This window comes from Rana temporaria, chromosome 4 (genome assembly GCF_905171775.1).
Source record: "Rana temporaria chromosome 4, aRanTem1.1, whole genome shotgun sequence".
Lineage (NCBI taxonomy): Eukaryota > Metazoa > Chordata > Amphibia > Anura > Ranidae > Rana > Rana temporaria.
The window spans coordinates 218,864,789-218,891,924 of record NC_053492.1 but is presented as its reverse complement, the minus strand read 5'-3'; the positions used below and the strand labels follow the sequence as shown (position 1 = coordinate 218,891,924).

The 27,136-nt window shown below is 42.3% G+C and overlaps 1 protein-coding gene across 1 annotated transcript in view; it reads left to right on the top strand.

Annotated features, from left to right (window-relative positions):
- ZNF451 (zinc finger protein 451) overlaps window positions 1-8,759 on the top strand; it is a 75,068-nt gene extending 66,309 nt beyond the window's left edge. The window contains exon 15 of the mRNA XM_040349889.1: window positions 6,547-8,759. Within this exon, the coding sequence (XP_040205823.1) occupies window positions 6,547-6,593 (47 nt within the window). The 3' untranslated portion in view covers window positions 6,594-8,759. The remainder of the gene's footprint in view (window positions 1-6,546) is intronic.
- The last annotated feature ends 18,377 nt before the right edge of the window (window positions 8,760-27,136 follow it).

Below are 27,136 nucleotides of genomic sequence, written 5' to 3'. Positions count from 1 at the left end.
CTCAGTGGCAGCAAGCCTGCCCTCCATGTGTGCGACCCAGGGTTCAAATTATGGGCATGCTAGGTTCCAACTCAGCGTTGGAGTATCTAGTGTTGATCCAGACTCCTCAGTGGCAAAGGTCCTTCTTCCCCTGGAGAAATTGCAGACTCTTCAGTCTGCGGAGAAGGTATTGGCATCACGCAATCGGTCTTCTCTCCGGGCGCCTGCTGGTTCGGGGTCTGTGGGTAGCCTCCTTCAAGGTGGTACTGTATGCCCAGTTCCACACCCTGGTTTTCCAGTGGAACTACTGTCCAGGTGGTAAAAATCTCTTGTCTCTGAAATCATTCGATTCCTGTGCGCCACCTAGTCAGAGTCTCTCTGAGTTGGTGACAGAGATTCCCGACTCTTCGGTCCGGGAAGTTGTTCCTTCCTTCCAGTGGTCGGTGTTTACGACGGATGCCAGCTCACGGGTTGTGAACCTGGAGGTTCACAAACTGGGGGGTCCAGTCGGCCCTGAGTCGCTGGACTTGCGTGGACCTATGACCACACCTCCTTGAATGTGTCTGGTCTCGGTAGCTACCCAGGGTCGGGCCTGGCTAGTGCCTGGTGGGAGACCGCCTGGGAATACCAGGTGCTGTCTACTGTTCATTGTCCTACTATTTTAGGCGATCAGGCTATGCTTCTCCTTGTGGTCGACCGATCTGGTTTCAGCCGGACAACGCCACGGCTTCAGTCTACCATCAGGTATGCCGCCAGGCGGACTACTGGAGTCGCCAGATGCTGGACCAGGGCGACTGGTCTTTGTGCTTGGGGTGTTTCGGCTCCCTTGCAGGAGGTGAGCCTCACATGGCATGGATCTCCTGGCAGCTTGTCTCCGCCGCAAGGGTGTCAGTTAGTGGCCAGGTCTAGTGATCTTGTACAGACGCGTCAGTCGCGCGGGTGGCCCTGTGTTGTCTGTATCGGTGATTTTTTGCCATTCCTCCATGGTAGTTGCTTACTCGGCCGCTCCACAGAGTGGATGCTGAGGAGATCCCGATGATTCTAATCGCTTCAGATTAATCTCGGCGTCCTTGGTACGCTGATGTCGGGCGCCTGGTAGCGGAGGCACCCTGGCGATTGCCAGGGCAGGAGGTTCCTGTCTCAAGGTCCCATACTTCCTCCTGTTGTACAGTCACTGACTTGCTTAACATGGTTATTGGAAGCCAGACTTTAGGTGACCAGGGTCTGTCTGACTCGGTCATCTCAACAGGGCACCGTAGTCTTCTTCCGGAGGATCTACCGTCGCACCTCTCTTGGTGCGAAGGGATGGAGTGACGTCCACGGGCGTACTCTCGGTGTCCAGGGTCCTGCTGTTTTTAAAGCTTGGATTGGATCTAAAAATTGCTTAAAGCACCGTTTGGGGGGCAGATTTCAGCCTTGGCTGTGTTCTTTTAGTGGCCTTTTTGCGGCCCGTTCCCTGGTGGGTCCCCTTTTTTTGTGTGCAAGGGGTTTGTCATATACTTGGCCCATCTCTTCCCCCATGAGTTTTGACTCTGGTGCTCTCGGTTCTTCAGGAACCTTCCTTTTGGAAACATCAGAGAGATTTTCTCTTGACACTATCTCAGAAGGTGGCCCCTTTAGTGGCCTTTACCTCTGTTAGAGGGGTTTCTGAGTTGGCGGTCTTGTCTTGCAAGCCGCCATGCTTGATCCCCCATAAGGATTAGGTGATGGTGCGCCCGCGACCTTCCCTTCTTCCGAAGGAGGTTTCGGCCTTTCATACTTTAGGCGTGGTACGCGCTTTGCGGGTATACCAGCCTACTACGGCTCCATTTCGGAGCTTCTGACTCTCTTTTGTGTCGGTGTCTGGTCCACAAAAGGGCCTGGCGGTCTCGTCGGCCACCATTTCTCGGTGGATCGGGCAGGCCGTCATACAGGCCTATGCTCCTAAGGGCGGGCCCCCCTTTCCGGTCACGGCACTTTCGACCTGGTTTTTTTTTTTTTTTTTTTTTTTCGACATCATGCGTCGGTCTCACAGGTGTGCGAGGCGGCGATTTGCTCGTCCGTTCACGCTTTTTCCAGAATTTACATGGTTGCTGTGAGTGCATCTTATGATGTTGTTTTTTTCAGCCGCTAGTTTTTGCCGGCGGCTGTTTAAAGTTGCACCTCCTCCGTTGAGGAGCTCTGCTTGTTTTGGGGTGAAGTTAAAATTGTTTTTACTGATATATTTCCCACCCCTCGTTTTTTGACACTGCTTGGGGACGTCCCACTTGTCAAGATTTAAGGAGCTGTGTCCGTCCATGGACGATAAGAGAAAATAGGATTTTTTGTACTCACTGTAAAATCCTTTTCTCTGAAGTCCATGGACGGACACAGCTCCCACCCCTCCTTTTTAGGTTTGTACTGCTTGTTACGAACTGAGGCTGCAAGCTGCAGTAAGGAGGGTTATGTCTGGAGGGACCGCCCCCTGGGCGGGGCTGTTCAACTCTGTTAATGTAACATGTATTTAACTATTTAACATGTTTCTGCCTAGTCCTCTCCTGTAAACAGGGAACATAACCCCACTTGTCAAGATTTAAGGAGCTGTGTCCGTCCATGGACTTCAGAGAAAAGGATTTTACGGTGAGTACAAAAAATCCTATTATTGCTCACACATGCCATGGTTTATATGTGGAATTACACCCCAAAATAAATTCTGCTGCTTCTCTTGAGTACGGGGATACCATACGTGCAAGACTTTTTGGGAGCCTAGCCGCGTAGAGGAACCCGAAAACCAATCACCGCCTTAAGGATTTCTAAGGGCATACATTTTTGATTTCACTCCTCACTACCAATCACAGTTTCGAAGGCCATAAAATGCCAAGATGGCACAAAACCCCCCCAAATGACCCCATTTTGGAAAGTAGACACCCATACCTATTTGCTGAGAGTCATGTTGAGTATTTTGCAAATCTCACTTTTTGTCACCAAGTTTTGAAAAAAGAAATATTTTCCTTCATTTTCAAAAACAAATAAGAACTGCAAAATACCATGCCTCTTGGCAAATACCTTGGGGTGTCTACTTTTCAAAATGGGGTAATTTTGGGGGGGGGGGTTATGCTCTTGACATTTCAGGGCCTCCGTAACTATGATGGGTAGTGAGGAAGTGAAATCGCCAGATTAGGGTCTCTCAAAATGTGATGGCCATCTCATCTTTCATGACCCAGTGTTGGTGTGCTCTAGCACTGTGTAGTGCTATACCCTACACTAATACTCAAGTAGTGTGTGGTAGCATTTTAAACAGTCACAGATGCAGCGACCAGGCTGGTCAGGACAGGAGGAACAATAAAAGCGAGTGTCCCGCCTAAATCCGCATTTTCTGCAGACACAACATCTTCTTTGGGCAGGGGTACCAGGGAGGACATACAGAAAATGCCTCTCATGCAGCTGGCTCACTGCATTTGCATTGGGAAGTTGGGCCACAGCACCATCTGGAAACAGAAGGGCTGTGATGATCTGTTCCTGGAATTTAAGGAAGGATCCAGTTCATCCTGAAGCTTTGTATAGCACAAAAGCATTCAGGAGAGCCAATTGAAATAAATATACAGACACTTTTTTTTATACCAGCGTCTGGCCTTACGGGTCAATTGGGTACAGCACCAACAACTGGTTGTTGGCGTCCACCCCTCCCATGTTAACGTTGTATTCGTGGACACAGAGGGGTTTCTCCACAACACCAGTTGCCGTCGTATCTGCGAGAAGGGAGGACAGAACGAAAACGTTCCGTGTATCCCTCCACTTCACTGCTAACAAATTATTACATTTCAAGCAGGCTCTCTCCCCCCGTCCAAGTCAAGATTTTACAAGCCGTTGGGGGAAACCCCAGTGATTAGATCGAACTGTGCCACATGCGCCAATTCCACAATCCAAAAAGGTGACTAAAAAATGGCACGCTTGTGTAATAATTCTCCACATACAAGTGGTACCCCTTTCTGAATAAGGGTGACACCAAGTCCCACACAATCTTACCAATGCTCCTTATGTAGTCTGGGCAATTCTCCAGCTCCACGTGACTATCTTTTTCCCTCGTAAACCATAAAACTATATGTATAGCCTGTTGCCCTGTCACAGAGCTTATAAATCTTGACCCCATATCTGGCACACTTGCTGGGAAGATGCTGTTTGATAGACAAGCGGCCAGAAAACTTAATCATCAACGCAGACAACTTGATCAAGAGTAAACATGGCTGCAAACTGTTGGTTTATGAGGGGCCGAATTTGGTGGAGATGATCAAATCCAGTGTCACCCAGAGGATGACAGAGTTTATTGTCATTGAAGTGCATGAACCGCAAGATCTGCTCGTATCGTGGTCCTGGTCATGGAGGCAGAGAACACTGGCATATGGTGAACTGGGTCAGTGGACCAATATGACCGCAACTCACTCTTTTTAACTATGCTCATGAGGAGGGATAGGCCCAGGAAGATTTTAAATTCGGAAACCGTAATAGGTTTCCAATCTCTGGCAAGGGTCAACTGGGTATTGGCGGCGATGAATTGACCAACATACAAATTGCTTTGGTCCACAATAGATCTATAGAGATCTTCCGTGAAAAACGGCGAATAAAAATCAAGTGACGTAAAATCAAATGTTTCCACCTGAATTCCGGGTTGGCCAGTGAAGTACGGGTGCTGCAGAAGTGGTGGCCTCCCAATCAGGATTGGCAAATGCAGCAGGAAGGGCACTATGGGCTCGATGGGCCTGTCTTTGTCTTCTTGGTGGCTGTGGGACACTAGATGTGCTAGCCACCTCACCAGTTGGAACTGCACTTATGGGACTTGCCACGTCACCAAATGTTACTGCAGTGCTGGATGTACAACCAGAATGTGCTAGGCCACTGATGCTTGCCAGTTCACCAGGATGAGCTGCACTAGTGCCGACTCTCTGCTCCATACGAGAGCCTTGCAGGTTCTTGCACCTTAAAGACAGCAGAAGAACTGGGTTGGGTAAGCCTGACCTTGGCAGGGACCACTACTCCATCGTCTAGAACTATCTGTCAGGGTGCTGTCTACTGGTTCGTATTCTGAGCCTTAATCTGACAGATTATTGACTTCCTCTTCACTATCTGTCATGCTCAGAAACGTGTAGGCCTCTTCACTACTGTACCTTCGATTGGACATTTTGGCCTCTAAATTTACTAGTACAGTAGTGAGACTCGCAGGAAAAAGAGCACCCTACTGTCAGTGACTGCTTCAAACGCTACATGTTCGCAGGGATAAGGCCTGACTCTGCGATTGCTGCAGTTATGTGTTTAGTGTTTTGTAAGTGACAGTAATCGATCGATACTGCACTTGGCTGGGCTGGACAGAGGGGCTAAAGTCAGGCGCTAGCAGGTATCTGGGCTGATCCCGCTAACACTGCATTTTTGGGAACCCTAAACTAAGGGGGACGCTAGTAGAAATCTGATCAGATATCGATCCGTTCAGACACTATACTACCAAGGGAGGTGTATGGTGTGTGCATGGGTGTTGGCGCTACTGGCACTAATCTGACGCTAAAACCCTAACTGCTATCAGGGGGTTAAACCTTTATTTAGGTAATATACAGCGGGTGCCCTGACGCTATGAAAAAATATCTAACTAGCGTCACCCGTGACACTAATACGGAGATCACTGGTGACGTGATCAAGGGGTTAAACCTTTGGGGGGGGGGGGACTACCACCAAGTATCCTAACACTTATTATTGTCACTAATGACACCAGTACAGTGATCAACAAAAATATGAACACTGCACTGGGTGACCCAGTGACGGGGTGAAGGGGTTAACTGGGGGTGGGGCGATTGGGGGTGACAAGTGTACCTATGTGTACTGGTGTCAGTGTAGTGTTGGAGCACTTACTCTGAGATGTCTTCTCTCCTCTCTCTAGAACAGGGATAAGCAATTAGCGGACCTCCAGCTGTTGCCAAACTACAAGTCCCATCATGCCTCTGCCTCTGGGTGTCATGCTTGATGCTGTCAGAGTCTCGCTATGCCTCATGGGACTTGTAGTTTGGCAACATCTGGAGGTCCGCTAATTGCATATCCCTGCTCTAGAATGTAAAATAGTTTCACGAGGGGAGATGGCCTTGTTTCCTCTGCCTGTGTTTACACTTACGCAGGTAGGGGAGGATTTCATTTGCCAGGACCGATCACCAGGTCCAGGCCAGAAATTATTGGCCTGGAGACTGACCAGTTCTGAAGCGAATCCGATCGGCGCACCGCCTAGGGGGTGAGCTCCCCCTAGGAGGCTGCGCGCCCGATGTACAGCTACGACACTTTGCCCACCCGGGCCAAACCGCTGCAGTGTAACTGGGGCGGCTGGTCCGGAACTGATTAGATTAAGAACAAGGGGGTACCATATGTTAAACACTATAAAGGCCGCTTGTATGCCTAGTTAAGCTAGTAGGAAAGATCCCTCTTCCTTGAAAACCTATGGAAAAACCTATGTGTAAATGGACCCTTGTCATGATGCTTTTTTGTGATGGATTAAAACCTACTATGAAGAGTTGTTTTTTAGCATAAAGTCTGTAACTGGACAAGCTGATTTTAATATGTACAATTGCTTTCCTACAGATGCTGCTATGAAGGAAGCAATGAAAAGAAGCCTACTGGAAATGTAATTCCTTTTGGAATGGATCTTTAACGCTCCTGGTTCCCTCAATAATAATAAAAGGCATGTTTGTCATCGGTGCTGCCAAGAACTTGATGCCTTAAATTAGACTCATGCTTTTTCTGTTAACCTAATAAGTCTGTTTAATACTTAAGTGATGTTCATGTCCTGAATTACATGGGTGTCATTGTACTTTGCATTTCCAACTCTGTACCTTGCATTAAACGTGGTATTGCAAACTTAAAATATTGCCATGAAGGGGAAATTGTGAATGGCAAATTGATATCCAATTTCAGGTATTCATTGGTCATTCTGTAATATACAGTGTGTGTTGGAGCCTCTGAGATCTCTCCTAGCAGTAGCAACTTATTAGCCAGTATATGAGTAGCTTCATTTCAGGACCAAGAGTAATGGTTACAAGAAATCATATCACTTGGTAACTGATAATTGCTGGCTGTACAGCTGTCAGATTTGGAGAAGGAAAAACAATGTGCAAGGCTTTAAATTGCTTTATCTTACTTGACTACTATGCAGGAAAAGTTCCACGTTGCGACTTGGTGCCAGGACTTTAAAAAAAGTGTTTTCAGCTGTCTTTCCTGAATTCATTTAAAGTAGAATTCCAGAATATCACTAACTAATCATAAAACTGCTAAACCTGTAGAAGGATGCATATATTCTGGTCCAGTCATGTGATCTCTCCTGTGTTTGCCTCACCGGCTACAGGAGAGCGGTAAGGGTGCTCCAACAATAGCTGGAATGCCTGAGCGGTGACATTACTCATAGGCTTACTATTGGCCATCTGTTGTCAGCGCTCCTCCCTCACTGATAGCTGAGGGAAGCCAATCACATGACTGGAGAGCAGCAGCCAGAATATTAATAAGTATATACATCTCTTTTTATATACAGGTTATTTTTTTTTACATTTTTTAGAAGGAAGTGGGAGCAGTTTTAAGATTAATTGGTGATATTGCAAAATTTCACTTTAAGCTGGACATAGACATGAGAGATAACCATTGCCTAGTCTAACCAAATCAGCTGACTGATGGGGGGGGGGGGGGATTAATTGGGAAAACCTTGCCCCATTGGTATTGCTGCTATATTAAATAGGTGGTGGTGGTGCTGGATGCTTCTGCACATTCCATTCACTACTGTATATCAATGCATACATACTTGTTTAGTCGGACCCTGTCAGCTGACCTGTCTTGCATGTCAGTGGCCATGCAAACCAAGTCTGTAACTCGCTGGGATAGTTCTTGTATAGCTTAAATCAACCCTGCACTGAGCATAACCTAATCAAGGTAATGCTAAACATGCACAACAAGTTTGTCTGACATTATGAGTTCTAATTGCTACCACAGGCTGCTACTGCAGCCTGTCGGAGAGGGAATACACTTTGACATATGTATACTCACCACTTGACCCATGAATGCCGTTTCTTTGGGGAAACGCCCTATCCCTGTACAAATACTTACTTTTAGAAAAGCTGTGCTTAAATGGACCTTTTTTGGAGAGAGTCCAGAGTTGTGTACTAGGAGATGCAGGTGACTGCCTGCCATCAAATGTCACCATTGTGCAAATTATTTTGTTCTTGGTGCAGGATTTAAAAAAAAAAAGGATTGTGCTCTTAAAATGTAGTGTGCTACTGCTGGCATTGGTTTCTGAAAATGCAAGGTACTTGGCTGCTATGCTGATGCAGTGGCTTTTGCTCTTTGTCATTGACCTGGAACAGGTTCCTCTGTGTGGAACGCTTACTTTTCTGGCTTAGACAAGGACTGACAAAATTCTTCTCTCAATAAGCTTCTTTTAAGACGAGCTGCAAGCAAGTAGGTGACAATTAAAAGACAATGGGGTTGATTTACTAAAACTTGAGTGAGAGCTCAAAATTTGATGCAGCTGTGTATGCTAGCCAATCGGCTTCTAACTTCAGCTGATTGGTTTCTATGCATCCGATTTTGCACGCTCTAGTTTTAGTAAATCAAACCCCAGTGTCAATTGCCATGTACCTGAAATGCTTTCAGTTTTTTTTTTTTTTTTTTTTAGAGACTTGTGTTTTTCATTATTGTATATTTGGTATGTTTATTTCTGTATGTAAATGTTTGTCTGTTGAGCGACAAAGTAGGTAATAATATGCTTGCTTGTATTTGGGTTTCTTAATAAATATTCTTTAAATTTGTCACTTGCTGTTCTTTAAATTGACACTTGTTCTTCCTTTTCTGTTAGTCTGCATTCACACCTACGCATGACAAGAGGCATCCCACTATCTTAATCATACAGGACACAGACCCTGGGTATAGGTTGTTGCCTTCAGATGAGCGGACACTGGCAACATATGCTACAAACATCCCCTGGATGTACCCCTCTAACCCTACCAAACTCCATGAGACTTCAGTTTTTTGCTAGCGTCCTTCGGTAATGGACCTCTTGTCCCTTGCGTAAAAATCTTTTATGCTTAAAGGAGAAGTTCACCTGTTTGTACACTTCTTCTTTTTTTTTTTTTTTTTTTTCTAAATTGTAGCTCCCCTATGCACCAATAATAGAATTCATTCATGTACTTTTTTACAAAAATATCAACGCTTTCCATTAATTCTACAGACACTTACTTTTCTTGTGCTCATCTATGTATCCAGACATTTCCATTAGTAATGTCTTTCTTCCTCAGACTAGAGATCATGACACATGAAGGAGCTGACCTCATTAGCACACACCCTGCGTCATCCACCCTCCTACTTCCAAGTGCATGTTTTTTTAAATGAAATGTAATCAATCAGTGATCACCCTTTTTTACTAAATACACAATATACAGATTGTATAGTGTATGGCCACCTTTATACAAGTACATAGGAGGGAGTGAACAGAAATGCTCAGCTGTCATGCCTTGTTCACAAGTCTGCATAGCAGGAACTCGCATTCAGACATGCGTTCGTTGTTTGTTTTTTGGGGGGGGGAGTCGTTTCAGCATTTTCACTCATCGCACAAAGGGCAGCCCATCCACCTGAATGGGCTGCCCTACACACAGCAATCTCCCCAAAGAAGCTTCAGAACTTTTTTTTTTTTTTTTAGAGCGGAGCTTGATGCGTTTTGTACTGCGATCTTTGATGCAATGCATTTCTGAAATACAAGGAAACGCACAGATGTGAATGGAGTCTCATTGTTTTTGTGTTACGGGACCAATTTCACTTCCAGGCCCCATTCACATCCAGCATAGTGGGAGCGCATGTTTTGTGTCTCGGTTTTCCTGTGACCCGCATAGGGCAGCCTGTTGATTTTAATGGGCTGTGCTATATGTGGTTAATGGGACATTTTGGCATTTTGTGTGTTTTTTACTGTGCATTTTGCCACATTTACCATTGATTTTTTCACATGCCAAAATGTGGGTTTTCTTCTGTGTTTGTTGTGCCATTACCAATACAATCAGATTTGCATAGTGTATGGCCATGTTTATAAACCTAAAATTACTAGTTGCGCTTTCAGTGCCATTAATTGTTAACGACCGACCAAACACAAAAGCAAACACACATTTTGCCTTGTGAAAAAATGAGGGGCAAATGCTGCAAAACGCACACAGTAAATAACACAACCCACAAAATGTCCCATTAACCACATGTAACCAACAGGCTGTCCTATGCGTGTCACAGGAAAAACGAGCCAATAAACCATATTGTTAAACCAAATATTGATAAAATGTGTCCTTGATCAATAATACCATGCTTGCACATTACTCTGTGTATAAATCGCAAACCATAATATTAAATGCGAGTCCCCAAAAAAAATTTGGTGACCAAAACAAATGTATTAATGAAAAAAGTCCACTCAGTCCCACAGTGGCCAAATGTATTCTATATTTTTATTTATTTTTTGTGACCAAACAACAATGGATGCCTGTGATCCTATGGACAGTTAGACGCATGTCAAACTTTAATCACAGTGTGTTCCAAGTGTCTCCACATGGACTTGCTTTCACCACAATGTTTTGACCCACTATTGCTAGATAGATCTCACTGCGCCTTTGGGTCAAACCCTGTATGATTTTCACCAGCCAAGCGGTCCTGGTATTCAAAATCCAAGTCTTACTATTGCAATGTAGCACAGAAATCTGCACAGCAGCCCGCAAATGCGTGCAGTGCATAGTGATGCTGCATTTGGAGGTTAAAACAGAATGGATTGCTTTTCAGAGGAGCATTGGTCCTTGCCACTATTATGAACAACTTCAAAAAAGCAGTTTTAATTGTACAGGATTAGGGGTCAGGATTAAAACTAGTGTACACCTACAGTCTTTTCGAAACTGCAGTTCTTCTTTTTTTTTTTTTTCAATCAAATTTATTTTTATTTTTAAAACGTATTCGATACATAAGAGTTCATACAATAAGAATATCATCACAACGTAATACATGAAGACACAATTTGATATTATATATTTCTAACAATATCTAATGGAAATGTAACAATTACCCGCATCTTCTCACATACTACGTTCCCGTAGGTGTTATGCAAATTCATCGTAATCATTAATATCTGACTAGTTCTAACGTATAGTATTCCATTCCAGAAACAGTTTATTCTTAAACATTCATCCTGTGCCCCCTTTAACTTAACGTGAACGAATTGTGTCAATGGAAGCACAATCACATCTCCCTCAATTCACCCTCCCTTTTTATTTTATTTTCATATTTAGTTTTATATTATCTTTTTTTTTTTTTTTTTTTTTTTTTTTTTTTTTTTTTTTTCCTTTCTCTCGATTTTTACTCCTTTCCCTTCATTGTTTTTTTCAGTCCAGATGGCTTTTCATCTCCTTATTACAAGAAATTTTCGATCCTTTTAGCACCCTATCTAGCAAGGTTTTTCAATGGTTTGTCTGAAGGTAATTCGATAGGCAGTGAACTTAATATGGCATACATATCTGTTATCCCTAAACCTGACAAAGATTCCAGCTTAGTTGAAAATTATAGACCAATATCTTTAATTAACAATGACCTAAAAATATTGACTAAAATAATGGCTAATAGACTCTCGTCCTTCATAGGTCAATATATAGATAAAGATCAAGTAGGCTTTATTCCTAATAGACAAGCATCAGATCAGATCAGAAGGGCGATTGACTTAATTTCGATATTACAATCAGGATGGATAGGAAACAATAAATGGGAAGGGATGCTTTTATCAATAGATCTACAAAAAGCCTTTGACTCGGTATCTTGGCCATATATGTTTTCGATTTTGAGGAGGTGGGGATTTGGTCCCAAGACTTTGGGATTCTTAAATGCTCTTTACTCTTCACCTAAAGCCAGGATCAGACTTCAGGGATTATATTCAGAAACCATCAATATTAAGAGGGGTACTCGCCAAGGTTGCCCCTTATCTCCTCTGTTGTTCGCTGTTGTGATAGAATCTCTAGCTATAGCAATTAGAAACGACCTGAACATCAGAGGAATTAATTGTACCAGGAAGGAACATAAATGTGCTTTATTTGCGGATGATCTTCTGCTATTTATTACTTCCCCAAAATCCTCTCTACCTGCAATATATTCTTTATTGGATGAATTCTCTGTAGTTTCGGGCCTTAAGGTCAATATATCTAAATCCAGGGCCCTCAATGTATCGCTCTCTGATTCTATGGTCTCCTTCATTCAAAAAAATTACACTTTTATCTGGAATACATCGTCCATTAAATATTTAGGTATTAATCTGACCTCGAAATTTGAAGACCTTTATCAGGCCAATTACCCTCCCATGTATAAAAAACTTGAATCTGATCTAGAAGAATGGAATTCACATAACATCGGTTGGATGGGAAGGATAAGTTCCATTAAAATGACTCTCTTGCCCAGGATTTTATTCCTATTCCGTTCACTCCCAGTACCAATTAAGACAAACCATTTGAAAACCTTCCAGAGCAAAATTACCAAATTTGTTTGGAAAAAGAAGAACCCCCGTGTTTCTTCGCGCTCTCTCTTTAATCTACCTGAACAAGGAGGTTTCGGCCTTCCGAACCTGCTTATGGTACTACAAGGCTGCTAGATTAGCTCAACTTTCGGATGTATACATCCGAGGGGATCGACCTGATTGGGTATGTTTGGAGGAACAGGCTACTCCCTCTTACACGTTGGAAGATTTATTATGGGTCACTCCCAAATGTAGACCTCCTATTATGTCACCAACTCTCTCTCAAACTATGGCACTATGGGACTCCCTTAGAAAGGACACTTCTCTGATCTCCAAGGGCCATCCTTTAGCCAATCTATTCAAAGATCCTGATTTCGCCTCTAAGATGGATGGGGAATCCTTTGAATGGTGGCTTGACAAGGGGGTGTACCGCATTGGACGTTTCTTCTCAAGTTCAGGTCCCCGTTCCGAAAAATATTTTGTGGAAAACCTGGATCTTCCACCCTTGGAAAAAACAGGATTCTCTCGAATTTATGATTTTACTCAAAAGCTTTGGTTAGACAAGATCGTATCAGGCGATATGACAGCATATGAAATGAGATGTGACCAAGCATTAGGACGGAGGGGAGGAATTTCTACTATATATAGATCACTTGCAGATAATGGTCAAAAACTACCACATATGATAGCTTGGGAGAGGGATCTCCAGATCGAATGGGATATAAAAGACTGGTACTCCAATTTTGAAAGATCTTTGAAAGGGATTACCAATGTTTCACTTATAGAAGCTAATTTAAAGATCTTCACCAGATGGTACTTAGTACCCTTGAAATTGGCCACTATTTACCCTTCTCAATCTCCACTATGTTTTAGAGGATGTCATGGGATGGGTTCTATGATTCATATATGGTGGGAATGCCCGAAAATACGTAAATTCTGGAATATGGTTTTTCATATTATAACACGTGTAACTGGCAGTAATATACATCAATCTCCAATGATTGCGCTATTGAATGGATTTATACCGCAAATTCACAAATCTATCAGGAAACTGATATCATTTATCCTCGTAGGAGCCAGGATTTCTATAGCCGCTGCCTGGAAAAAAACGTCAGTTTCGATATTATATATGAAAAGAAAGGTGACTTGGATAATGGAGCAAGAAAAGAGATTAGGCTTCCTACTAAATTCGAATGACCAGTTTAATGCAGTTTGGGAACCATGGTTATGCTATTTGGGTATCTTACATGACATATGAAATTAACAAGGCAATTTACCGCATACTGTGATATACATTTGGCAGGTAGGTTATCTACTTCTTCCTCTCTCTTTTCTGCATCTTCCTTCTAATTTTCCTTTTTCGTTTCCTTTATCTTTTTCTTTTAATCCGAGTTCTTTACTGTGTTCTTATTTGATTGCCTATCGTAAGGCACATATAATACATGAAAGTGTTGTTTGAGAGAGTGTTCTTCTTTATTCATATACATTTTTAATTTGTCCATTCCAATAGAATCCTTTGTCTTCAAAGGTAAACTAGGATTTCCGGACATGATGTTTTTTTTTTTTTTTTTTTTCTCTTTTCTCTTATATATAATATTGGGATCCATGGAGTAAATCTTAAGAACGGTGTCAATTCCTCGTTGGTTTTATTAATTTAATTGTTTGATAATTTTTTACGGTATCACATTGTTATTACAATGACCGGAAATGGAGGTTTTCCGAAAATTTGTTTGGTTTTCTCAATCTCTATTTGCTCTTTTTTCCCCTTCTAGTTCACCACGAGAGAAAACAGATATTAAAAAAAAAAAAAAAAGAAACTGCAGTTCTTTACCTGCACTCTCACTGCAAGGTACTGCCCTGTAGGGGGGGGGCAGAAAGGTCAAGACTCAGGAAGATGCCTCCTCCTTCCATTGCTCTGAACTCCCTGTCCTAACAGTGCATCTGGATCAATGCAACCTCTGCAAAACCTTGGGAGTTGTACCCGCACCCTGCGCTGTGGGGTCAACTAGTAATGTTGCTTCATGCTAGATCCTGCTTGGTTGCTAACCTTGGCATTTAGTCCAATGTGTGTTGTTAACTTCCAGGTGCTATACAGGTCCAGGGCCATGTTCCATATCTATGAAACCCAGACCCTAAAGTCCCCTCCATGGGTATGCCCAACATGATGGGCAAAGTCTGGACCCTGATTACTGGACCAATGTTGTAGCCTTTTTTTTATAATGGATTCCCTGAATAGCATTCTCCCTACATTTAAAACTTTTAGGAAACAAATAATTGTGTATGAAAACTTATGTAGTGTTAAAGTTATTAAACTTGTAAAAAATTCCACCATTGAATCCCAGGTGGTTGACTAGATGTTGCATCACATCACAAGTCACACTTTTGCCTGGGACTTTGCTATGTGATTGTCGATGCCTGGTGTGCTTGACCCATTTTTGCACCCTACTTCACAAGTACCCCACAGGGAAATACACTCCCCAGTAACAGTCGTAGGAACCACAGCAAAGGTGCAGACAAATATTCGCTCTACTGATGGCCTACAAAATGCTTAACCACTCAGTGACAACCCTTCTCTTGCACCAGAGAAGGACCCTACTTTAACCACTTCAATACAGGGCACCTTTACCCCCTTTCTGCCCAGGATAATTTTAAAGGAGTTGTAAAGGAAAATGTTTTTTCACCTTAATGCAATCTATGCATTTAGGTGAAAAAACATCTGATGCTGCTGCCCCCCCAGCCCCCGTTGTACTTACCCTACCCCTCGAAAGTCCTGCGCGGTCCCGATATCCTTTTCGCCGCTCAGCCTGGCCGCTGATTGGCTAGAGCGGATGGATTGAGAGCAGCTGCTGTCAATCACATCCAGTGACGCGGCGGGGCCGAGTGATACAGTGAGCGGCTATGGCTATGTGAGACAGCCGCTGAGGGACCCCAGAAGACGTGGATCGGGGTCACTGTGCAAAAGGAACTGCACGGTGGAGGTAAGGAAAAGAGGGGGGTGTAGGTTGGCACTGTTCTGATGATAGAGAGGTAACCTCAAGGTCGCCTTTAACTGGGTATGTGCCCAAAATTAATAATAAAACGTGAAATGTGTACCACACAATGAATAGATAGAGAAAACGTAGAAAAGTTTTTGAAAAAAAAAAATGGAAAACGGTATTTTAGTGTTGCACTCTCGGCCGGGTGTTTTGTCATTTTCATTCACAAACACGTGAATATTAGCAAACAATAACCTTTACAAAAGAGTTGTAGATTAGTGATAGTGATGAGTCAGTTGACTTAAAGTGGAGTTCCACCCATTTTTTTATGTTTGTCTGTGCTGCATGCTCTAATCTCATAGTGTTCAGAATGGACAATTTTTATTTAATTTGTTGCTTGTAAATACCTTTATTTTGTAGTCCTTCATTACTTCCTCCTCCTTATTTGCCTAGGCTATTTGCAAGGGTTTCTGGGATAGGCATCATGTTTCCCAGTAGTCCTTGCAAACCTGACTGAAACCTATTACATTGCTTGTGCACTGAGCATGTGCGAGATATGCAAAGCTGAAATCCAGGAAGTCATACAGTCTTTCTTCATGATGCCCACACTTAAGATGGTCACGGTCTATTTCTAGATTATAAACTATTTAAATGCTGTAACAACCTAACAAAACGGACCTTAGTTTACAGACTAACTTTACTAGAATACATTAAGCTTGTGTATTACAGGGGTATTTATATTTAAAAAGTGAAATTGTGGGTGGAACTCCCCTTTAAAGATAAATGGTATGTGTGCGTCCTTCCAAGTGTTTGACCCTCGGCCGGGTTTTTGTGAAACGTGAGAATTAATAAAATGTAGGAAATATAATCAGAAATTTAATAAGAAACCACCCTGTATCACATTATAGAACATTTCAAAATATAAAAACCAAAGGGATTGGTATATAGAAAAAACACAATAAAAATAAAAATCAAATAAAAACTTGTGTATATTAATAATGTGGCAGTCCAGTCCAGTATTATAATGGTAAACAAAAAATGTAGCGCTAAAATAAAATGTGGGATGCCAAGTGGGGTACCGACATTAAATAGTGCAAGTGCACATATCTGACTGACATGAAAGTCAGAAATAAAGTTCCATATAAAAAGGGAAAACAAAAACACACACACAAAACATGTAGCCAAGTCTCTGTTGGGAACTTGAAGTGGATCATCAATTAAACAATTGGTGTGAGGTGTAGGGTGGATAGATGTCCAATGATTGAAGAAACAAACAGGTGATCAATTTGTCTGCAGTAATCTATACGAATCACAATGACATCAGATGTATGGTAGGTATGAATACGCTTACCGGATAAGTTGGACTCTGATACTGTACAGCAAAAGAGTCAAACGGGCATAGTGGTCATTAGGGAACTGGGACCACTGCAACCAGGTATAGGACAAGAAGTTTGTGGATGAAACTCCAACTGGCATGGACACCAGGAACCAGTGATGTTCAAATGGCGTGCTGTAAAACTGCAACGGATTCCGGATGGGATCCTTAGACTGCGTGTCCAAGGGTACAAGCAATGAACTCAGCTGAAGCTCCGGTCAGACCATGAGATAAAATAAAGAAAAAAAAAAAAAAAAAAAAGAAAAAAAGGGGGCTCCAATAGCGCAGGTCAATAAAACCAAATTAAGGTTTATTCAATAAAAGTCATACATGAATGATGACATAAAAGTAATCACGTGATGAAGCAATATGGGGTGCTCAATGGCGTACGCCATTGAGCACCCCATATTGCTTCATCACGTGATTACTTTTATGTCATCATTCATGTATGACTTTTATTGAATAAACCTTAATTTGGTTTTATTGACCTGCGCTATTGGAGCCCCCTTTTTTTCTTTATTTTATCTCATGGTCTGACCGGAGCTTCAGCTGAGTTCATTGCTTGTACCCTTGGACACGCAGTCTAAGGATCCCATCCGGAATCCGTTGCAGTTTTACAGCACGCCATTTGAACATCACTGGTTCCTGGTGTCCATGCCAGTTGGAGTTTCATCCACAAACTTCTTGTCCTATACCTGGTTGCAGTGGTCCCAGTTCCCTAATGACCACTATGCCCGTTTGACTCTTTTGCTGTACAGTATCAGAGTCCAACTTATCCGGTAAGCGTATTCATACCTACCATACATCTGATGTCATTGTGATTCGTATAGATTACTGCAGACAAATTGATCACCTGTTTGTTTCTTCAATCATTGGACATCTATCCACCCTACACCTCACACCAATTGTTTAATTGATGATCCACTTCAAGTTCCCAACAGAGACTTGGCTACATGTTTTGTGTGTGTGTTTTTGTTTTCCCTTTTTATATGGAACTTTATTTCTGACTTTCATGTCAGTCAGATATGTGCACTTGCACTATTTAATGTCGGTACCCCACTTGGCATCCCACATTTTATTTTAGCGCTACATTTTTTGTTTACCATTTACTCAGCTTTGTTTGTTTGTATGTAGCAGCTTAATCATTGTTTTAGTTAGCGCAGTTTTTTTCCCTATTTTTGCTACTTCAGTATTATAATGGAATGATTTACAATCAATTTGTGAAAAAAAGAAAGATAAAAATAAATAAAGTGACTTTAGTGCTTAGAAGAATTCCTTGTTGCTGGGGATGCCCTTCCAGTCCTGCTCTATGCGTGACACACCATGCTCTTAATAAGTTTGCACTCACCAGATGCTTCTCCCCCGCCTGGGGTAGTGATGCGGTCACAGTATGTGCCACTGTGTAGCAGTTATTGGGGATTTCAAAGCCTGGCTCCAGCAGTTTCTTTCGATTCTCCAGTTGGGATTATATAGGAGAAGAAAGTATACCCATAGCTTAATTCGTGACTTTATGGGGATGTGTACAGGATGGGTGTACAACATGGAGGCAAGTATGACATGTTTGTTATTTAAAAAAAAAAAAATCCTTTTGTGACCCTTTAAGCTTTCAGCACTGTCGCAATTTGAATGAAAATTGTGCGGTCATGCAACACTGTACCCAAAATACAATTTTAGAATTTTGTTCACACAAATAGAGCTTTCTTTTAGCAGTGTTTAATCAACAATAGAAAAATCACCACTGGGTTTTTAACTTCTTGCTAAATGAACGAGACAGTTTAAAAACAAATGCGTTTCCATTAAAAATTTTGCAAATTAAACCGGAGGTTCACCCAAAAAACAAGTTTATAACATTACATTCAGTATACCTCAAACATGTACAGTATGCCGTTTTTTTTTTTTGGTGGGGTGTACATACGGTATTATCAGTATTTTCCTCACGGCTTCTGGGTACTCGCTCCTGCGGGACTGGGCGTTCCTGTGCAGCTTACTACTTTCATAATCGATTAGTTGGCCGATTATTGTTTAGATTAATCGGATAATAGCCTTAAAACATAAATAAAAAATGTTAAATGTTTACATTTTTTTTGGGCCAATTTGTTGTTGGGCAGATTACAAAACACAAATTGCTGCAAAAACACATTACATGCTTTTCTGCAGCTTCTCCATTGAAGTATATTGAACCAAAAAAAAAGCACCGTTTTGCGTTAAAAACGCTTCCAAATATGCAGAAGCTGGAAAAAAAATCATGGATGTGAACGTGTCCCATAGGAAAACATGTAAATAAACTGTAGTGTGTTTCTGCAAAAAGCACCAAAAAACAAAGTTTGAACCCAGGCCTGAGATGTTTAGTAACATAATGGGGTTAAAAAAAAAAAACATAAGTACAAAAAGAGCAAATAATCGCTACTGTAAGGGGTTCATTTTTTTACTGTGGGACAGTGAAAGTAATATTTACAGTAGCGATTTGCTTTTTTGTACTATAAAGGGCTAATTTTAGTTGTTTTAACCCCATTATGTTACTGGCCGATTAATCGATTATGAAAATTGTAATCGATTAATTTCATAATCGATTAGCTGTTTCGGCCCTACATGTGACATAAAATATTGTAACAATCGCCATTTTATTCTCTAGATTCTCTGCTAAAATATTTATACCGTACATACTCGAGTATAAGCAGAGTTTTTCAGGAAAAAAATTTGTGCTGAAAATGCTCCCCTTGGCTTATACTCAAGTCACCTTTTTGCGCCTGATCTCCCGGATTTGTGGACCTGGTACCGGACGGCCGTAGGTCCCCTGGACCCCAAACCACATGTAGCCCCACTCTTCCTCTACAAATGTGCAAAGTTTGTTGGCCGGGGAGCACCGATTTTTCAAAGCCGGGCACCCCTTCCATAGACGCCCATGTTAAATGGTAATTTCTCCGGTGACTTTGGGGACCTGGTTCCGGCCGGTTGTAGGTCCCGTGGACCCGGAACTTGGCACACATGTAACCTTATGTGCAAAGTTTGTTGTCTGGGGGACCTACGGCTGGGGAGCACTGATTTTTCAAAGCCGGGCACCCATTCCATAGACTCCCATGTTAAACGTCAGGTGCCTCCACTTATACTCGAGTATATAGAGTGTGTGTGTGTATATATATATATATATATATATATATATATATATATATATATATATAATGTTTGGGGTTCTAAGTATTTATTGGCGTATAACACTTACTTTTTTTACCCTGAAAATAGAGGGTAAACTGTGCCTGCGGAAAGTTTTTTTTCCCTGAAACTTCCCTCTTAAAGTCAGGGTGCGTGTTATACGCCCATAAATACAGTAATTTTCTAGCAAAAATACGGATTTTAACTTTTAAACACCAAATGTCAGAAATAGGCTTAGGAATGAAAGGGCTAATGTAGATATGCTTGCTTCTGCTGTGTACCGAACCCTTGACATTTTTTTGCACTCTACTCTCGATCTTGTTATGCTACCAAGAGATCTGATAAGTCTATTCATGAATAAATTAAATGAGCAGTTTATGGTGAGTTAGCCCTGAAAAGATGTTCTCCACTCTGAGAATCAATGACAAGATCGATCACTATTCACGAAAAAGTGGGCTGTTCCGATGGTAGACCGTGCTCTCTTAAACATCCTACTGTGCCTATAGAAAATGTTCCTTCATATAAATGACAGAAATTTGAATTCTTTTTAAGGCTTTCTATAACTGCTCAGGCCCAGCTCTGCAACGGACTATTGCTGCCACTTCTGTTTACCAGACTGTAGCTAACTTGATTAGGGCAATGAACATTCAGAAGGATATTGCCTTCCAGGATCAAACTTTAGATGTGCACTTGCAAATGTTGCCCTCTGCTGCACTGTTCTGTGTGGCAAAACACCCATGTGAAAAAAAAAAAATATATATATATATATAAAAAAATATAAATGACTGAGGTGCCCTATAGCATACTACTCAAATTATATTTATCAATAATGTACGCATATACCATACACCATTTCAAAACCGTAATCTGTGCTAAGCATAGGCATGTGAGGGGGAGCATCTTAAACGCCTCATGCAGCGCAGATTCCCCTGCTGATATTTCGCCAAAGCCCCCCAACAAGGCTTCTAAATTTTTATTTTTTTTACATAATCAAAAAGAAAAAAACACTACCCCACCTGATCCAGGTGGATTACATGTGACAGGTATTATTGAAGATGCATAGCCACAAACTTAGTGAACAGCTTCAAATCAATATTTAAGGCCCCGTACACACGATCGGATCTATCCGCTGGGATTGATCCGCGGATCAGTTCCAGCGGACAAATCCGGTCGTCTGTAAGGCCTAGCGGATATTTATCCGCGGAGATTCGTCCGGCCGGTCCATTTCAAGCGGATAGAAATTTCTTAGCATGCTAAGAAATCTATCCGCTTGAATCGGGACCAGCGGATTGATCCGGTGGTCTGTACAGACTCACCGGATCAATCCGTCCGCTCCCCTCCCCTCCCTCGCATGCGTCGTAATGATTCGACGCATGCGTGGAAGTACTTACCTTTCAGCGGCGCGCACGTTGCTGCGTCATCGTCGCGGCGACGGCGCGACACGTCACCGGAGGAATTCCGCACGGATTTTGATCCGATGGTGTGTACACGCCATCGGATCCAAATACGGAGGAGAAATCTCCGCTGGAAACGGTCCAGCGGACCGTTTCCAGCGGAGATCCGGTCGTGTGTACAGGGCCTAAGAGTGAGAATGGCCATAACTGCCACACTATGAAGGGTCTTTACCTTCATTGTAATATATGGGCTTTTAAGGTTTCCCAGCGAAAGGAGGTTGTGTCGCCCAACGGTTGCTGATTTGGTGGTGCTTACTGCAAGCTGTAATTCTTCAAGAGAAATATAGGGGCTTCCAGTTCCTGCCTGATCGGTGAGGGAGGTCTAAGGCTGGATTCACACCTATGCAATTGTAGTGCATTTTGCAGATTTGCACTACAGAACGTGTTCCATAGGAAACCATGGTAAATGGACTGTAGTGCAAATCTGCAAAATGCAAAAAGCACAAAAAATGCATAGGTGTGAATCCAGCCTAAGTATCCTGGAGGATTTCAGATACTCCTCCAATTACGAAGGCCATGCAAGGTGGAATAAAATTCCCTGAATGCCTGGGCGATATGTTTAGGGAGGGTAATTATCTGTCCATCCGAACAGGTAATATGGGGGACATTTATCCGATTCATAAAAAACCCAGGAGACAGAATTGAAGTGTGGCCTTAGCCCTGAATTGTAAGCGGTCTGTAATCTGTTTACGGAGATGTAACAAATCTCTCTCCAAAGTAGAGGATGGAGCATGTTTGTGGCGAGATTCCATATTATGTATATCTGCCAGCAGAGCCGACAAGCGTTCCTCCCATTATTTTTTAATCCGAGCACCATGTTTAATCAAAACCCCCTAATGACCATCTTATGAGCATCTTATGAGCTTCCCATACCACTCTCAGGCCACAATCCAGGGTGTCATTCATTTGAAAGTATGATCCAATCTCACTTACCACATCCACCAGAACCGTAGCATCCTGTAGGAGACTTATATTCAGTTTCCAGGAGCAATGCTTAGAATACAGGGCCTCTGTTAAAGAGTACCCAACAGTAACTGCAAGGACATCTTGGCATGTCCATGGAACATTTTTAGAGATCAGAATAGACACCCACTTGGACTTGGCCACCTTATTGATCATGTGATAAAGGGATAGAACCTATTCTTCAGAAGGGGAAGCTTGTCATCTCGAAAGTGAGTCTCTTGAATGAATGCTATGTTACATAGTTAGTCAGGTTGAAAAAAGACACAATCCAGTTCAACCAAAAAAAAAAAAAAATGAAAAATACAATCCCATAGCCACAGTTGATCCAGAGGAAGGAGGAAAAAAACACCAAAGCATGCTCCAATTTGCTACAGCAGGGGGAAAAAAAATCCTTCCTAATCCCCCAAAAGGCAATCAGATTTTTCCTGGATCAACTTTACCTATAAATTTCAGTACCCAGTTAAATTATATTCTTTACATTTAGGAAAAAATTCAGGCCTTTTTTAACCGCTTGCCGACGGCCTCAGGTAGATTTACGTTGGCAGAATGGCATGGGCAGGCAAAGCACGTATATATACGATATACGTTGCTTCCAACCTTCCCCCCTAGCGGGGGCGAAACCGTGCCCGCGGGACACGCAGATTTGATGTCCGCTGGTGTCCCGCGATCGGGTCACGGAACGGCAGAATGGGGGGATGTCTTTGTAAACAAGACATCTCCCTATTCTGCCTATTGACACAGCACTCATCGTCTGCTCCCTCTCATTGGAAGCAGCGATCAGTGACGTGACACAGTAAGCCACGCCCCCTAACAGTTAGAATCACTCCCTAGGACACACTTAACTAGAGAAAGTATTTAATAAATTTGCCTTCTCTTTGTCCTCAGTCACCCACTCTAGATTATTTTGTAAAGGGCCTACATGAACAGACTTGACCTTTTTACTATTAATATATTTAAAGAATTTCTTGGGGTTTGTCCTACTATCTTTTGCAATCTGTCGCTCATTTTGAGTTTTTGCGTCCTTGATTTCCTTTTTTACATATTCTGTTATATTCTTTGTAGCATTTAAATGATAGTGTTCCTTCATTTTTTTTTAAAGTTATTTTCTTATTATATATATAGCGATTTTAACTTTGGCCATGGGCCACATAGGTTTTATTTTGAGCCTTTTAAACTTATTGCCCATGGGAATATACTTTGCAGTAAGTTCACATACAGTCTTTTTGAAGTTCCTATTTCTGTTATGTGTCCATTGATGCCAATATTTGTCAGAGTGAAGTCTTTAAATCATGTAGGAGCATGCGCCTTTTTTCAGGAATATTGAGTTCTTTGACGTTTAAGTGAAATGAAACACGTCCATCATGACTCCTTCACAAAAAACAAAAACAAAGGGGGAGGGGGGAAATTGGAAAGAGAAAAATTGAAACGGGAGCACAGAGAGTAGTAGGGAAAAGGAAAGTGAAGACAATAAAAAGAGAAAGTACTAAAAGACGGAAAAGAAGAGGTTGCAGTGTTCAGCGGCCTTGTGTAGGCACTAAGGTGGGAGATTCTGAGGCACTCACTAATTCAGCAAACAGCCATGTGAGTGCAGTCCTAATGGGGGTTGTGGTTGGATACTGCAAAGGGGAGAGCTCCCATCCATCTCTGGGTACATTTGCATACAAATATGTAAAACCTATAGTGAAACAGAATACTTAAGACAGGACTGGGGGTTAGCTATCAACAGATCCTCCCAGTGAGGTACAGGTAGTCAATATATAACCATAGGTTAATGTAAAAATCATATACTGTACATCGGATGCCTCAAAAGTGGAGACAAACTTTGTCCCAAGTAAGTCTAAAGACAAACCTGGAGATCATCTACTTTCAAAACAATGCTTCATGTCAGCGAACAGGCAGCCGGGGCCCAACGGTTCAAATCTTCAAAGCAACACAAGTCTTCCATTTAAAGAGAAATAAGCTGTTGAATCTAGTGGAGAGGTACATATCAAGTATATCAAGTCCGAGTGAATCTTACCAATTCCCACAGATAAGATGCCTCCACGCTCCACCAATCACATGGGGACCCAGCCCTATTATTAAGACTGGACACCATATGAGTGGTGGGTAGTTGAAGCATAGACAGCCTCAATATTTACATTAGAAATTAAATATTAAGGTTTCTAAAAGAAGAGAGGGCAAGACTCCCCCTGCCGTCAATCAAATCCAATGATGCAGGCGCCGGGGGGCAGAACCGAGTCTGGCATTTTGCGTCTTTGGATGCAAATGCTAGACTCTGCAGCACGCGCGCAAGGTAACCCCCGGGAAAGCGCTTCTCATAGGGGGTTATACTATGTTGGGAGGAGTTACCAACGCTGCCAGGGAACCCCAGAAGTCAAGGAATGGGGCCACTCCGTGCAAAACTAACTGCACATTGGAGGAAAAGTATGACATGTTAAAAAAAAAAAACTTTACAATCTCAGATACCTTTCAATTCCAGTAACTGAGCCAGGCTCCGGGTTGTGTACACCCCAGTAAAACTCGGGTAGCAACCAAAAAGAAAGGGAAAGCACATAGTTAGCTTGAATACCCCATGTAGGATTGAGCAGACTCAAAACTCACGTGGCCCTTCAGGAGTCTTCGCTGCCTAGGTGGCCAGGGAGGTAAGCCAGAATGGGGTCCAGAGACTGGGAGCCTGTGCGGCTGCCGCAGCAACAGTTGGAGCCAGTTAGGAACCTGGATCCGCTCAGTTTCCATGAAGGTGAAGAAAGCAGGCAGGTCTTCTGGGGTCCGCAAGATTAACAAATCAATCCCCTTTTCGGTGGAAACCCTGAGTGGGTATCCCCAACAATAAGTGAGCCCCAATTGGCGGGTCTTATCTAGTAGAGGACTAAGGAGCGCCCGGCGCTGTAATGTGGAGTGGGAAAGGTCTGGCAGGATCTTCACTGAGGCGCCAACAAAATCCACTGCCCCCTGAATCCAGGCCTTACAAAGGATGGCTTCCTTTTAATTATAGTAATGTAAATAAGATTCACTGTTAAAATAAAACTGCCATTAAAATTATAGACTGATCATTTCTTTGTCAGTGGGCAATTGTACAAAGGTTTTATTGTTTTATAAAAAAAAATATGGGCAAATTGGATAGAGAATGTGACAACGGCTTCAGGGTAGGGTGGTACAGACGTGGGATGGAGAAATTGAAGAAAGGGTTAAGAAAGAGGTTCAATGTATAGAATGTATAAACATAATGAATGTTATTGTAATGAAATGATTTATATGATTTTATAGAGATACATGTGAAAGATATTTGGATATGAAAAAAAAGAGAAAATTTAATAAAGAGATTTATAAAAAAAAAAAAAAAGTTTTATTGTCAAAGCTTAACTGAACAAGCTGAAGTTAGAAGCTGATTGGCTATCATGCACAGCTTCAACTTTTAGTAAATCAACCCCTATGAACCGAACTTCTTACTTAATGGGATTGCTGGAAAATGTATGTTCAATCAGCGAAGATCTGTGTATTCTGACGGTGGGGTGAAGAGACTCGCTGCTGTCAGAATACAATGACACAGCCGGGAGGATTCAGACTGAATGTGTGGATGGGAGAATCTGTTCTGTTTTCCGGCTGAAAAAAAAAAACATGTATGGCCAGTAGGGATGAGCCGAACACCCCCCGATTCGCAGCAGAACATGCGAACAGGCAAAGAATTTGTTCGAACACACAAACACCGTTAAAGTCAATGGGACACGAACGTGAAAAATCAAAAGTGCTAATTTTAAAGGTTAATATGTAAATCGTTATCATAAAAAGTGTTTGGGGACCTGGGTCCTGCCCCATGGGACATGTATCAATGCAAAAAAAAAGTTTTAAAAACTGCTGTTTTTTCGGGAGCAGTGATTTTAATAATGCTTAAAGTGAAACAATAAAAGTGAAACAATAAGAGACTTCAGGTCTGGTATGGATTTTAAGGGGAACCCCGCGCCAAAATTTTAAAATAAATGGCGTGGGGTCTCCGCAACAATCCATACCAGACCCTTATACGAGCACACAACCTGGCAGGCCACAGGAAAAGAGGGGGGGTGAGAGGGCACCCCCTCCTGAACCGTACCAGGCCACATGCCCTTAACATGGGGAGGATGTCCTGAAGGGTCTGGTATGGATTTTGAGGGGGAACCCTATGTCATTTTTTAATTGGCGCAGGGTTCCCCGTAATATCCATACCAGACCTGAAGGACCTGTTATGAAATTTGGTGGGACCCCCACGCAATTTTTTTTTTACATTTTGGTTTGGGGTTTCCCTTAATATTCATAACAGACACAAAGGGCCTGGTAATGGACTGGGGGGGGGACCCATGACATTTTTTCAATTACTTTTATCTGTATTGCCGGGACCCGACAATTCATTACAGTAGTTTTAATTTACTTTTTTTCCTTTAAAAATGTCATTTTGTGCATGGGACTGTTCTAAACACGGGAAAAATGTGCCACTTTACAGGCATACTGTAGACACCCCCCATGTACGAAATTTAAAGGAATATTTCACTTTTATTGTTTCACTTTAACCACTTAAGGACCGCCTCCTGCACATATACGTCGGCAGAATGGCACGACTGGGCACAAGCACGTACCTGTACGTCCTCTTTAACCACTTCAGCCCCGGACCATATTGCTGGTCAAAGACCAGGCCACTTTTTGCGATTCGGCACTGCGTCGCTTTAACTGACAATTGCGCGGTCGTGCAACGTGGCTCTTAAATAAAATTGGTGTCCTTTTTTTC